Raw genomic sequence first — 13,863 nt, forward strand, 5'->3', positions numbered from 1 at the left:
AAAGATTAGGATTTTCTGCCCCTGAATACAACCCTATCTATACAGGGTTGATATGTGTTGGAATTGACTCAATGTCACTTAACACAACATGTTAATGCTGGTCATTACTGTGTGAAATTTTCCTCAAGCAGCATACAATTTCACGTACTGAATGAAATCCTTGTTGCAGCTGTGTAGAGGTGGGGCACGATGTCTGTCTGAGAGTCTCTCTCTCCAGACATTTTCTGAGAGTGGCCCAATGCTTAAACAACCATAGCACGGAGCACAGCCAAGAAAAGAGTGGTGGCAAAGATAGAAGCTGTTCAAGTTGCCAGCTACCTGTGAGACAGTGAGTCATCATTTGTTTTTTCTAAGTCAGTGTCTTTATTTATAAATGAAAAACTTCCACTAGCCTTAGAAAACAGCTAAATTAATCTCTGCATCATTACAACATTCAAATCTGACAGATACTTAGTACACAATTAAGTGTTTACTGAACCAGTGAGGGAATAATGAGTCCTCTTTTAATTTCCTGAACTTATTATTATTTACTATACACCAGACACAACATCTTCATAGTTGTTGTTGTTGTTGTTGTTAGGTGCCATCAAGTAGGTATCGACTCCTAGTGACCTTATGCATGACAGAAAGAAAGGCTGCCCAGTTCTGCACCAACCTCACAATCATTGCTATGCTTAAGCCCATTGCTGCTGCCACTGTGCCAATCCATCTCATTGGAGGTCTTATTCTTTTTTGCTGACCCTCTACTTTATCAAGCATGAGGTCCTTCTCCAGGTACTGCTCTCTTCTGACAATATGTACAAAGTATTCACAGCTGGTGTCAGAAAAGTGTATCCAGAGTGCAGAGGGCAGAATTCCTGTCCCGGTCAATCCACCATCAACCACAGCAGCTATCACCAGAATTTGATCGTGTTTTTGTTGTTAGCTGCTTTCAAGACAGTCCTGAAAAGATTTACAGCCACAACTGCATACCAACCCTATACAGAACAGAATGAAACACTATCTGGCCCTGCAACATCCTAATGATTGGCTGGAGATCTGAACATTATGATCCACATGGTTTTCATTGACTGATTTTCAGAAGTAGATCATCATGCCTTTCTTTCTTTCTTTTTCTTTTCTAACTTTTTATTGTGAATTGACTGAAGATTTACAGACACAATCATCAGTTTTACATTCAACAATTCATGCACTTCATTGTGTCACAATGACAATAATCCCCTTCAGGCAACAAAAGTTACCCCACTTCCTCCCTGTGCTTTCTATTTGCAGTCCACCCACCTTCCCATCCCTTTTCAACTTTATCCTTAGGCCAATGTTGCCCTTTTGATTTTAAATGATTGCCCATTTTATGGTGAGCATATCTTTCTAGTGTTGCTGTTCCCTCCATATACCTATCTATAATTTAGCTGAAAATAGGGCCATGAGGATGAGTTCCGTTCCCATCCTGAAGAAAGGGTGGATGAGGGACCTAGTGTCAGGTTCCTCCAGTCTCTTACCTACTGTAAGCCTGATCTCTTTTAATAATTTTGAGTTTTGTTCTACGTTTTCTGCCACTGTCTCTTGGACCTGATAGTGTGACTCTTTCAGAGCAGTTGGTAGTGATGGTGAGGCAACATCTAGTTCTGGTCTCAAAGTTGTGGAGATTGATGTTCACATGTTTTATCAGTCTACTGAACTAACTGAATCCATGCATCTTCAGCTCTCATCACTCTTGTTTCTTTTGCACATGGAGGGCTCAATAGTTGCACCTTAGATAGCCTTTCCCAACTCTTTAAGATTCCAGATGCTACGCACCAAAGAAGTATATGATTGACCATTGTAGTATATGATAGAACATTGCCTTTATGGATTACATTACGCCAATTGACCATGGTGTTCATTGAGACTATGGTCCTGAGACCCGAGGCAAAAAAACTCATTGCCTTAAAATGTTTGATAACATCTGAAATGTTGTCATCACTTTGCCCACTGTATGCTCTATCACATTCATTCATGCATTTGTAGCAAAAATAAATATCCATGCACAAATACTCTTTTCAAGTTCTTATATATTTGTGGGTATACTTCTATTCTGACTCCCATACTCATTCATCCTGTGTCTCTGCCCATGTACCTACCCATAGAACACTGCTGTTTCAAGGTTGTGTATATAAAATTGTTTAGCTCTTGCATACCTGTTTGTGTTTTCACCTGTCTTCATCATTCTTCTGTCAACCTTCTTCTTTTCCATTGCCCTCCACACTAACCAAGTTAACACGTGTCTACCCTCTAGCCAGTGATTTACTCTCCCTTCCCTCCCAACTCTGACAACCATCAAATAATATATCTTTTAACATGAAAACCTTTTCCTGAGTTATTACAATAGTGGCCTCTTACAATATTTGTTCTTTTGTGATTAAATAATTTCACTTAACATAATAGCCTCCAGGTTCACATATGTTATGAGGTGTTTCACAGATTCATTATTGTTCTTCAACTTTGCATAAGTAGTCCATTGTATGTATGGACCAAAGCTTGGAAGAGATCCATATCTGTGCCCATTGCAAAGAGAAAAGATTCAAGAGAGTGAGGAAATCATCTGGCAATCTCTTTGATATCCCATGAGAATGAAGTTTTACTAACGGTAATGCAGAAACAGCTGTAAGCATACATTGACAGAGAACTTCCAGATGTTCAAGCCATATTCAGGCCATGGAATGAGGGATATCATTGATGATGTCTGATGGATCTTGGATGAAAGCAGAGAATATCAGAAAGATGCTTACCTGTGCTTGATTGACTACACAAAAGCTTTCAATTGCATGGATCATGACAAACTATGGGCAACATTGATAAGTATGAGTATTCCAGAACACTTAACTGTGCTCAAGAAGAATCTGTACATGGACCAAGAAGCAGTTGTTCAAATAGAACATGGGAACACTGACTGGTTTAAAAATAAGGAAGATGTGTGACAGGGTTGTATTCTTTCACTATACTTATTCAACATGTATGATGAGCAAATAATCCAACAAGCTGAGTTAAATGAAGAAAAACTTGGCATCAGGATTGGAGGAAGGCTCATTAAACTGCAATATGCAGATAATACAACCTTGCTTGCTGAATGTGAAGAGGACTTAAAATATTTACTGATGAAGATCAAAGACCATAGCCTTCCATATGGATTGCATCTCAATGTAAATAAAACAAAAAACTTCACCACTGGACCAATAAACAACATTCTTATCAACAAAGAAAAGACTGAAGTTTTCAAGGACTTCATTCTTCTTGGATCAACCATTAACATCATGGAAGCAGCAGTCAAGAAATCAAATAATGTATTGCATTAGGCAAATCTGCTGCACAAGACCTTTTTAAAGTGTTGAAGAGAAAAGATGTCAGCTTGAGGACTAAGGTACATCTGACCCAAGCCATGGTATTTTCAATAACCTCATATGCATGCGAAGGCTGGACAGTGAATAAGGAAGACTATAGAAGAATTGATGCTTTTGAGTTATGGTGTTGGAGGAGAATATTGAAAGTGCCATGGGCTGCCAAAACAACCAACAGATCTGTGTTGGAAGAAGTGCAGCCAGAGTGCTCCTTGGAGGCCAGGATGTCCAAACATCATTTCTCATCCTTCGGATGTATTGTCAGGAGGGACCTGGAGGAGGATATCATGTTTGGTAAGGTAGAGGGTCAGAGATAAACAGGAAGACCCCCAGTGAGATGGATTAGCAAAGTGGCAACATCAATGGGCTCAAGCATGGCAACAATAATGAGGTTGGCCCAGGACCGGGCAGTGTTTCATTCTGTTGTGCACAGGGTCGCTATGAGTTGGTACTAACTCAATGACACCTAATAACAACAACACCAAAGTTTGTCTATACGTTTTTCCACTGATGTGCATGTAGACTGTTCCCATCTTTTTGGTATTGTGATTAGTGCTGTGATGAACACTGTTGTGCATATATCTACTCATGTCCTGGCTCTTATTTTTTGTGGCTATACACCAAGTAGAGAGATTGCTGGGCCATAAGGTATTCTTATTTGCAACTTTTGGAGGAAATGTCATACTGTTTACCACAGTGGGTGAACTATTTTACAGTCCCACCAGCAATGTAATAGGGTCCCAGTCTCTCCACATTCTCACCAGCGTTTGTTGCTTTCTGTTTGTTCTTTTATCTTTGCTATTAATGCTGGAGTGAGATAAGATCTCATTTTTGGTTTTATTGGCAACTTTCTAATTCATCAGGCCTTTCTTCCTAGTCTATCTTAGCCTGAAAGCTCCAATGAAATCTACTCAGCATCATAGTAGCACCAAGCTTCCACAAAGAGGCAAGTAGTGGCTATACAAGAGGTGTTCTCATGGAGAAATGAATGCAGGCAAGAATTCTACTGCTGAACCACTAATGCTCCATATTTTGCACAAGTTGCTGTTGTTGCTAAGCACTGTTGAGTTGGTTCTGGTGCATAACGACTCTGTAAAGGGTTTCCAAGGAATGGCTGAGAGGTTTGAACTGTCAACCTTGAAGTTCAAGCCAACCTTGAGGTCCAGTGCATTATCCTGCAGCACCCTACCAGGACTTCCAATTTACTATTACCCACTAATTAACGTACGCCTGCTATTGTGCTGTGACAAACTGCAAATTAGATACAGCCCACAACTTCATTGTGTGAGACACGCAAACACAACTCAGCATTAGTGAATAGAAGTGAGAAGGCATATTTGGTAACAGCAGAGATTTGTGTGAAAGAAATGATATCTTCATTTTCAGCCAGAGTTTTTATATGTATATCATGTCAGTCATATAAAAAACTGATGAAATAATGATTAGATTTTATATTTATTTCAGTTAGATATGGGATGTACAATTGGTTAAGTACTTGCTTATTAAACAAAAGACTGTTGTTTCAAACCCACCCAGAAGTGCGTCAGAAAAAAGGCCTGGCAATGTATTTCTGGTTACAGTCTTGAAAATCCTGTGGTGCACCATTCTACTCTGCACACATGGAGTCACTATGAGTGGGGACCCATTCAACAGCAATAGGTATACGTGTGGGCAGAATCCCATCTGGGTTTTCTCTGTTCTATAAACAGGCTTTATCATTCTAAGGTGTGTCTTAGGCCAATCACTTTTCAGATACAAAAGGAGTAACTGAAGCATAGAGTCAAGGACATACTGGGGATGATTTATTCCACACGGAGATCACTAAGGAACCTAGGAACAAAAGGTGAAGATGGAGAGAGAGAAAGATTTTCCCTAGAGTCAATAATCCAAATTCAGACTTCCAGTATCCAAAACAGTGAGAAAATAAGTTTGTCCATTAAAGCCACCCAGTTGCACTGTTTCCGTTATAGTGGAAAGATTTGGGGATCACTTCAAACTAACTAGACGAAGAATGCAAAATAATACCCTTACATTTACATATGTAAAAAGATATGCATACATTAAAAAGTTTATTTTTTCCTTAAAAGCATATGTTTTCTTATATGTCACTTGTATTTATAACTTTACATGGCCTATCTTTTGGTTGACCAAAATCAATTTGAGTATCCAAATTCAATAAAAAAAATTCAACATGATCTTTACTCCAAATTTAAAATATGAATTAAAAAAAAAAAGTGTTAGCTTATGTCATGTTTTCTCATTAGTATTTATGGTAACCCATCAACTCTTGATTACCTTACATATGTATCTTAGATCGTGGCCTTATGTTAGACTCTGTCATTTTAAAACAACGATTCGTTGTTAAGAAAACAATTGGATATATAATGTACAAATATTCATTTTAACTCTTTTTACTAAAAGGGTTAATATATACTCTGAAAGGTCCACAGAGTACAATGCATTTAAAGGAAACAAGTTCTCCTACCATTCAGTAAATAATATAAGCAGATCTTCTTGACTGGCATAATGTTCCATGACTTCTTTCAGTAATCTCACTTTTTGGCCCCCTCCAATAGTGTTGATTCCATCACCACCTCTCCACTCTTCTCCTTGGCCAAGGACCTGTAAGTGAAAGCAATATTTCACCCCTGAGTAATACTCAAACTATGGAGCTCTGGTAGCATAGTGGTTACGAATCGGGCTGCGAACCTTAAGGTCAGTGGTCGAAACTACCAGCCTCTCCGCGTGAGAAAGATAAGGCTTTCTACTCCCGTAAAGATTTACACCCTCGGAAACCCTTTACAGGGTCACTATGGGTCGGAACCGACTCGACGGCACTTAACAACAACAACAACAACATAAGAAAAGAGCTGGGAGTCATCAGTAACTTGCACAGTATTGCAAAGTAATCACTCATTTAAAGTTTCACTACATCATGATGCTAGAATGAAACAACTTTATACTGAGGTCAGGTTATAACTCATCAATGCTATCCATTCCCAAGAAAGATCATTCCCAGTGAGATAATTTCAAAAAGCAACAAGTGTAATCCAAGGGGGAGGCAAGAAGATCTCAGAGAGTATTTCTCGTATTTTATTTCTATTCGTTCAGATTAAAATAAAAAAAGACATGAACAGATTTTTCACAAAATGTTTTCAATCTTACAGGAACACTGTAAGATGAACACTGAAATCCCATGAAGTTTAGTGACTCCTGTGGGTTTTAAGAGATTTTCCTACTGAACCAAAATAACTTATTTGGTGAAACACAGAGGAGGGCATCAGGTAAACACCTCCCTCCTTACCTTTAGATGTCTCAAACTATGCAAGGGTAACTCAAAAAGCATTGCTAAAAAATAATAGAAATCTTCATTATACAAAAATAACAAAATGTGAAGTAGCTATGATTTCCTGACATAATCTTCCATCTATGTCTATGCACTTAAGAAAGCAGTTTATCACTTTGGAATGCCAAAAAGTAGCCACCATAACTTTCTGAGCTACCTCTCCATCTTGAATTTAACTGACACAGCACATTCCCTCTGAAGCCACTGTTCTGATTGGACCATTTTTAACGACTTTTAATAGACTAAGACAAGTGTACTATTACCAAGACAACTTGCTGCAGCCATCCATTGATCACAGAGAGATGTTTAAAATGTTTTCTTTGGAATAAATCTGTCATGAATGAATTGGAACCCTACAAGTTAGTAAAACTCTTTTCCTTAACCTCGCATTAAGTAGAAAAGCTTACTAATAATTTGTCAATGCAAAAACTTGTCTAAGTACAATGAATTAAAGCTAACCCCGTAGTGTTTTTCTTCACTCCATGCTTAATTCTCAGGCAGCAGGCTCCTCAATTAGAACTGACACACTAACCTTGAGGAAACAAAGGTATAATAGCTTTCTATACAAATACTTCCTATCTTAGTTTTTTATAAAATCAAAGTCTGAAGTTGCCACAGTAATGATACATTAAGAAATTTGAGGGACTAAAAAGGGATCCAATGAAACAGGAATACAAAAGAATAAAATAAATATTGACAGCAGCATACATACTATAAGCTCCAAGTTTAAGTAACTTCAAACCAAATATAACTCCTAAAAGGCTTCTAGTCTTGTATCTCGTACCATCATTGTCAAAAAGACTCAGCAGACAGACCTCCCTTTCATCAACACCTATATTGAGGATAAATGTCAGCCTATCAAGGAAACTCAGATTGATGTAGGTCTGGTTTCATATTGGGGCCAATCAAAAATAATAATAATAATAATAGATCTTGCCCCCAAAACGTCCTCTCTAGCCCCAAGACTTGCTGCACAGGCTTTGTGTATTTTTCAATCTGGCAATAATGCCTGGAGCTAACCACATCTGTGAAATCTGCTCTACACTGTGCACTACACTAAGAATCACTCTATGTTCTTCAATCTTTAATGTGCCTCAAAATCACAGGGAGATCTGATTAAAACACAGACTACTGTATCCAAAATTGAGTTTTTATTTCTAGCCAGTTACCAGTGATGCTAATGTTGGTGGTCTAAGGACTACACTTTGAGAACCATTATACTACATAACAGAAAGACAACAGGTAAATCATTAACTCCAAAGTCAGTCAAATTAGGCTGGGTTCAAAATTTGATGCTTCATATCTGTGTACCTTTGGGCACGTTTTTCTAACCCTTAGAAAGGAAAAAAGTTAATATTTACCTTACTTGATGAATATAATATTAATCATTAGCATATCATAACAGCATATCACATATAAAGTATCTAACATAATGGTGGTGGTGGTATGTGCCGTGGAGTCAGTTCAGACACATAGTGACCCTATACAGGGTTATTTCTAACATAATACTTCTCATAAAAGACACATTCTACCCCTCCCCTTGTCTGAACCAAAAAAAAATACCCTCATTAGACTTCAGAATTATTTTACCCTGATTTTTTTATTACTTCAGTAGTGTTGTTGTTAAGTGTTGTCAAGTTACTTCCTACTCAAAGTGACCCTATATAGGGTTTCTGAGGCTGCACATCTTTCTGAGACCATAAGCTTCATCTTTCTAACACAGAGCAACTGGTGGGCTCGAACCACTGACATTATGGTTTTACAGAGCCACTGCACTCCCAATAGTATCTCCATTGGAGCAGACTTCTATACGTCTCACCTATCCAAACATATTTTTCATCCATCCTGTATTAAACAGCTGGGCATTAACACTAGATCCCTTTAGTAAAATTTAGGAGCTTTAGTACTGGTTCTATGTTAACATCTCAGTCTAGTATTCCAGTGGTTACATAATAAAACCTATTTTTTTTTCCTATGTTACCTATTAGACTATCTCTGTTTTCCCCCATGCAAAAAGCAAGTTTCTTCTCTTTCTGCCTAAGTTCTTTTCTTTCTCTTTTTCCTTCTTGGGACGTCTCATATTCTCTTAGCTGAAGAAAAGACTCTAGAGATAGACCTTCCTTTCTCAAAAGAAAAAAAAAAAGTGGCAGGAAACACTTTGTACAGTTCAGTTTATTAGATCTATCAAATTCTCGAGGTTCCTGTTGATGATTTATTGAGGAGAAATGAGATCTTTATGAAGCCCTTTGCCTTCTTGGTTATTTGGAAAAACAGCTTAACCTATTTCCCCCCTAAATTCTGAGGAGTTACATTTGCCTAAGTTTTCTACTAAGAGAGTTTATTGCTTTTGTAAGGCTGATAGATATTTCCTGGGTAACCTGTTAACAATTTGATTTTGATGCTTTTTGTCTGGCCCTGGACTGACCTGTGAATGGCATATTCCTTACAGTGATTGGCCAGTAGACTATGCAAATGAGGTGAATTGTAGCCTGATACACAAATGACTGAAGTTGTCAAGGACTTCAATCTTCTTGGATCAACTATCAACACTCACGGAAGCAGCAGTCAAGAAATCAGATGACGTATTACATTAGGCAAATCTGCTGCACAAGACCTTTTTAAAGTGTTGAAGAGAAAAGATGTCAGCTTGAAGACTAAGGTGCTCCTGACCCAAGCAATGGTATTTTCAATAATCTCATATGCATGTGAAAGATGGACAGTAAATAAGGAAGACCGTAAAACAATTGATGCTTTTGAGTTATGGTGTTGGAGGAGAATATTGAAAGTGCCATGGGCTGCCAAAAGAAACAATAGATCTCTTTTGGAAGAAGTACAGCCAGAGTGCTCCTTGGAGGCCAAGATGGCCAAACTTCGTCTCTCATATTTTGGACATACTGTCAGGAGGGACCAGTCACTGGAGAAGGATATCATGTTTGGTAAGGTGGAGGGGCAGAGAAAAAGAGGAAGACCCCAACGAGATGGATTGGCCATGTGGCAGCATCGATGGACTCAAGTGTGCCAACAGTAGTGAGGTTGGCCCAGGATCGGGCAGTGTTTCGTTCTGCTGTGCAGAAGGTCATGATGGGTCAGTACCGACTCGATGGCACCTAACAACAACAACAACAAACACAAATGAAGTGTCTCTGACCCCAACAGTTCTGTTTGTGGACCTGGTTGAAGTGCCGTATATTGAAAAATCATTCCAAAGAGGTTTTAAGAATACAAAGAATCAGTAAGATAAGCAGCAGGAAGAAGCAGAAAGGGAAAAAAAGAAGCAGAAGAGACAGAAAGAAGGCAAGGAATTTCCTAGAAGAGCTGAACATGATGAAAGGCCTGGAGAAGCCCTTGGCAGAAGAACCAGTAATGGTGCTCTCCAAAATCCCTGGCACAGTCTTTCCCCTGAAAGTTTCAGGGAGCTGTGATGGGAGATTGGATTCTTGGGAAGACTTTGGAGAGCAATCAGATCAATGAGGTCAGTCACTGAGTGGGGCACAGATTTGTTTCCTACTCAGGTCACAATACCATGGGCAATAGAAAGCTATGCAATGTGTACATAACTCTTGTAACAATGGCAATCATTGAATCACATTGAACTAGTTCAAAGCCCTGACGGGTCCCAAAAGTTATCCCCTTCACTCTCATGTCTCTAATTTTCTGTAAACAAACACACATGGTAGACAAACACAACATGGATAAAAATCTTCAAAGTACATAGAACAAAATCCTGTTAATCTTAGTTATATTGTGCTTGTATGTGATCCAAAAAGTATGTGTGTGTGTGCATGTGTATGCTGTGCTGTTCGGTGCTATGGAGTTCATCTCCATGCTATGGGTACATCCGAGTGGAGTTCAAAAAGATAATGGAATTTTTCCAGGAGCTTTCTGAAGCCCTCTCATACATACATACATATGTAAAAACATTTTCTATACCTTATTTATACAAAGCAACAGTAAATATTAAGAAATTATTGTGAAGTGATAGCAAGTTTAAAACACTTCCTTTAAAAAGTAACTATATATAAACTAACAAAATTAAAATCCCTTTGTGGATTACAGATTTTGTAAGGGAAATATTCTGACATCAACATGAATTAAAAGATATGCCATACCTTCACAGTATAATTGAAGTATTTGGCGGACTGCATGAATCGGTGGAATCCATCACTTTCTTTTGTTGCTACAGTTATGACTAATAATTTATCTGTAAAGACAGAAAAAAAAAAGGGGGGGGGGGTTACCAAGAGGTTAAACATTAGCACTTTACAACAGTGGTTCTGATGGGTAAGCACGGGACTACTAACCATAAGACCAGCCATTCAAGTCTCTAGCCTCTGTGGGAGAAAGATAAGGCTTCCTGTGCTCATAAAAATGTACAGCCTTTGAAACCCTATTTAGGGTTTCTTATGGCACTGGGTTTATAGCAAATTACAGACATCAGTTAAGTCCATGGAGGACTTTATTAGTATACATAAGACTAAACAAAGAGCTGTTAAAAAAAAAAAAAAAAAAAAAGGCAGTTCAAACTAGTTATGTTCCTGCCAAATGAAAAGTAAATTGTGAGGATTCTAACAGGACCTTACAAGCCAGAGGGAAACTGCTGTACTGGTTTGCTCTGTAGAGTAAGCACTGGACAGCTAACCACAGGTCGATGGTTCAAACCCACCAGCAGCTCCTCAGGAATTTCACAGGGTCACTATGAGTAAGAACCCATTCAACAGCACTTAACAACAACAATAGGATTAATTAAAAACAACTTGATATGAACAAATTCTAAGAGTAATTTAAACAACTAAATAAAAGCAAGCGTAATTTGTGAAAAAAAATAATAAATGCAAACTTTATTAGCAAAAAAGAGGGAAATGTTTCCATGAAGATAAATATCAATCAATATACTTAGATTTTTCATGGAAGAGGTATTTCTTACATTTTCATTATAAGAAATCAATACTAAAAGAAAAATAAAAGTAATTTCCCTTAATGTTATCAAGTCCCAAGGAAATATATTCCTAAGTACTTTGTCAATTCCCTACACTTTCTCTAAAGCAAAATTTCATTTACAGTTTCAAACAGGACTTAAGTGATGAAGAAAATTTGACATACTACATTCATAAATTTCAAAATAAAAAAAAATAGGTTTCATCTTGGAAAAATAAATAGCATACTACTTTAAGTATCCTTTCTCTTAATAAAATGAGTGCTTTAAAAGAATCTTTGATATTTAACTTTTTACATAACTCATAAGAATCGGTTACTAACTTCGGTTTTGACTGTCCAGATCTTTTTATAGAGCGAGTGAGCTACACCACAGATTAAGTTCAACATTACCATATGCAGCGAGCTGGCTATATTGCTAATAAGTCCAACATGTTTACATTTCTGAAATAAAATTTACAGTAGGAATTTCACCATCTCTAATATTGAAAACAATGTTGGCCAGACCTTCTGGTAGACAGAAGTGTTACTCAAGCTAATGACTCAGGCCAAGTTCAAAAAATGTAGTCCTACAATGCGTCAGACTGCAAAGTTGTTTGAACTGCAAGATCAGCGATTCAAGCTCACCAGCTGCATCTTGGAAACCCTAAACAGGGTCCCTATGAGTCTGAATCCACTGGACAGCACTTAACAACAACAACCATGCCTCACAGTCATATGCTACATAAGGATCCCTGTTGTTTCCCAGTATACCCCTCTACGCTTATCAACTTGGTTAGGTTCCAAAGAAAAGGTTGTTATATGAAAATTAGCATTATGCAAAAATGGAGGATGACCACAACCACACCGGACCCACAAAGTAGAGGACGAAATACATCATTACAAAACTGCCAAATTACATCATTACACAATTGGCAAACCATTGAGAATCATGGCCCAGCCAAATTGACTCATGATCTTAATTATCACAACCAGCATTACTTTCACCTTTCACTTCGGTTTTGATTACTGTTGGATGTACATCACTAATGTAAATAATAGGACAGTAATTTTTTTCACTGTTGCTGTAAATGTGGAATGTGGACTAATGAGAAAGCAGTAAGTAAAAGTAAGTGTACTACTGCTAACTGGAGTCCTCGTATGGCTGTGGGTTAATGTACTGTGGGTTAATGCATTGGACTGCAAAGTCAGTTTGAACTGCAAGACCAGCAGTTCAAGCTCACCAGCCACTCCTTGGAAATCCTACACAAGGTTGCTATGGATCAGAATTGACTCGATGGCACTAACAACAACAAACTGCTAATTATATAAAATAAAAAACAAGTGATAAATTTGTCATTTTTATTTTTAAAAGGTATGTTTTATAACATTATGTTGTTGTTGTTTTGAAGTGCCATTGAGTTGATTCTCACCCATACGGACCCTGTGTAGGGTTTCCAAGGAACACCTAGTGAGCTTGAACCACCAAGCTTGCAGTTCAAACAATTTTGCAGTGTGAAGCATTAGCCCACAGCGCCACACCAGGACTCCTGATAACATTATAGGCAGTTATAGGCAGTTGCTAAAGAGTTCATTTCATCAGCCTGTCTTTAAATCAGATTTGTATGTATAACAGAATAGTTAGGCATGGTTTGTCTCCAACATCTTTCTATGCATTGTTGTTGTTAAATGCCTTGGAGTCAGATTCTGACTCATAATATTAAAGAAACAAAGATACACTAAAACATCTTTAACTAATAAAATAGAAAAGCAAAAAAAACTCATTGCCTTCTAGTCAATCCTAACTCATAGCACCCCCTATAGGACAAACAAGAACTGCCCCACAGGTTTTCCAGGGCTGCAATCTTTGCAAAAGAAGATTGACATTTTTCTTCGATGGAATGGCTGGTGGATTTGAACCACTGACTTTTTGACTATCAGCCAAGTGCTTAGCCAGTGCACCACCAGGGTTCTTAGAATAGAATGGCAAAAACTATATAAAACTTGAATAATTATTAAGCCAATAATGAAATTTTGAGGATGAACTTTTTTTTTTTCTAAGTATAAGGTACAATGTTTTAATCAAGAAAACTATAATAAGGAAACCTTCCAACAATTACAGTGGCACATGTGAATAGTCTCAAAAGTATATTTTTTGAAGAACATTAATCTATATGTATAAACCATGTGATTTATTCAATCATTGATAAAAAGAAAAGCAAACTCTTCATA

The 13,863-nt window shown here is 37.7% G+C and overlaps 1 protein-coding gene across 2 annotated transcripts in view; it reads right to left on the reverse strand.

Moving 5' to 3' along the window:
- PLOD2 (procollagen-lysine, 2-oxoglutarate 5-dioxygenase 2) overlaps positions 1-13,863 on the reverse strand; it is a 113,090-nt gene that overhangs the window by 57,446 nt on the left and 41,781 nt on the right. For both annotated transcript variants that reach the window (XM_006869865.1, XM_006869864.1), the window contains exons 2-3: positions 10,830-10,921; positions 5,860-5,996 (exon numbers count right to left, since the gene is read on the reverse strand). In XM_006869865.1, the coding sequence (XP_006869927.1) occupies positions 5,860-5,996; positions 10,830-10,921 (229 nt within the window). The remainder of the gene's footprint in view (positions 1-5,859; positions 5,997-10,829; positions 10,922-13,863) is intronic.

The sequence above is a fragment of the Chrysochloris asiatica genome, unplaced genomic scaffold, assembly GCF_000296735.1.
Source record: "Chrysochloris asiatica unplaced genomic scaffold, ChrAsi1.0 scaffold00136, whole genome shotgun sequence".
Lineage (NCBI taxonomy): Eukaryota > Metazoa > Chordata > Mammalia > Afrosoricida > Chrysochloridae > Chrysochloris > Chrysochloris asiatica.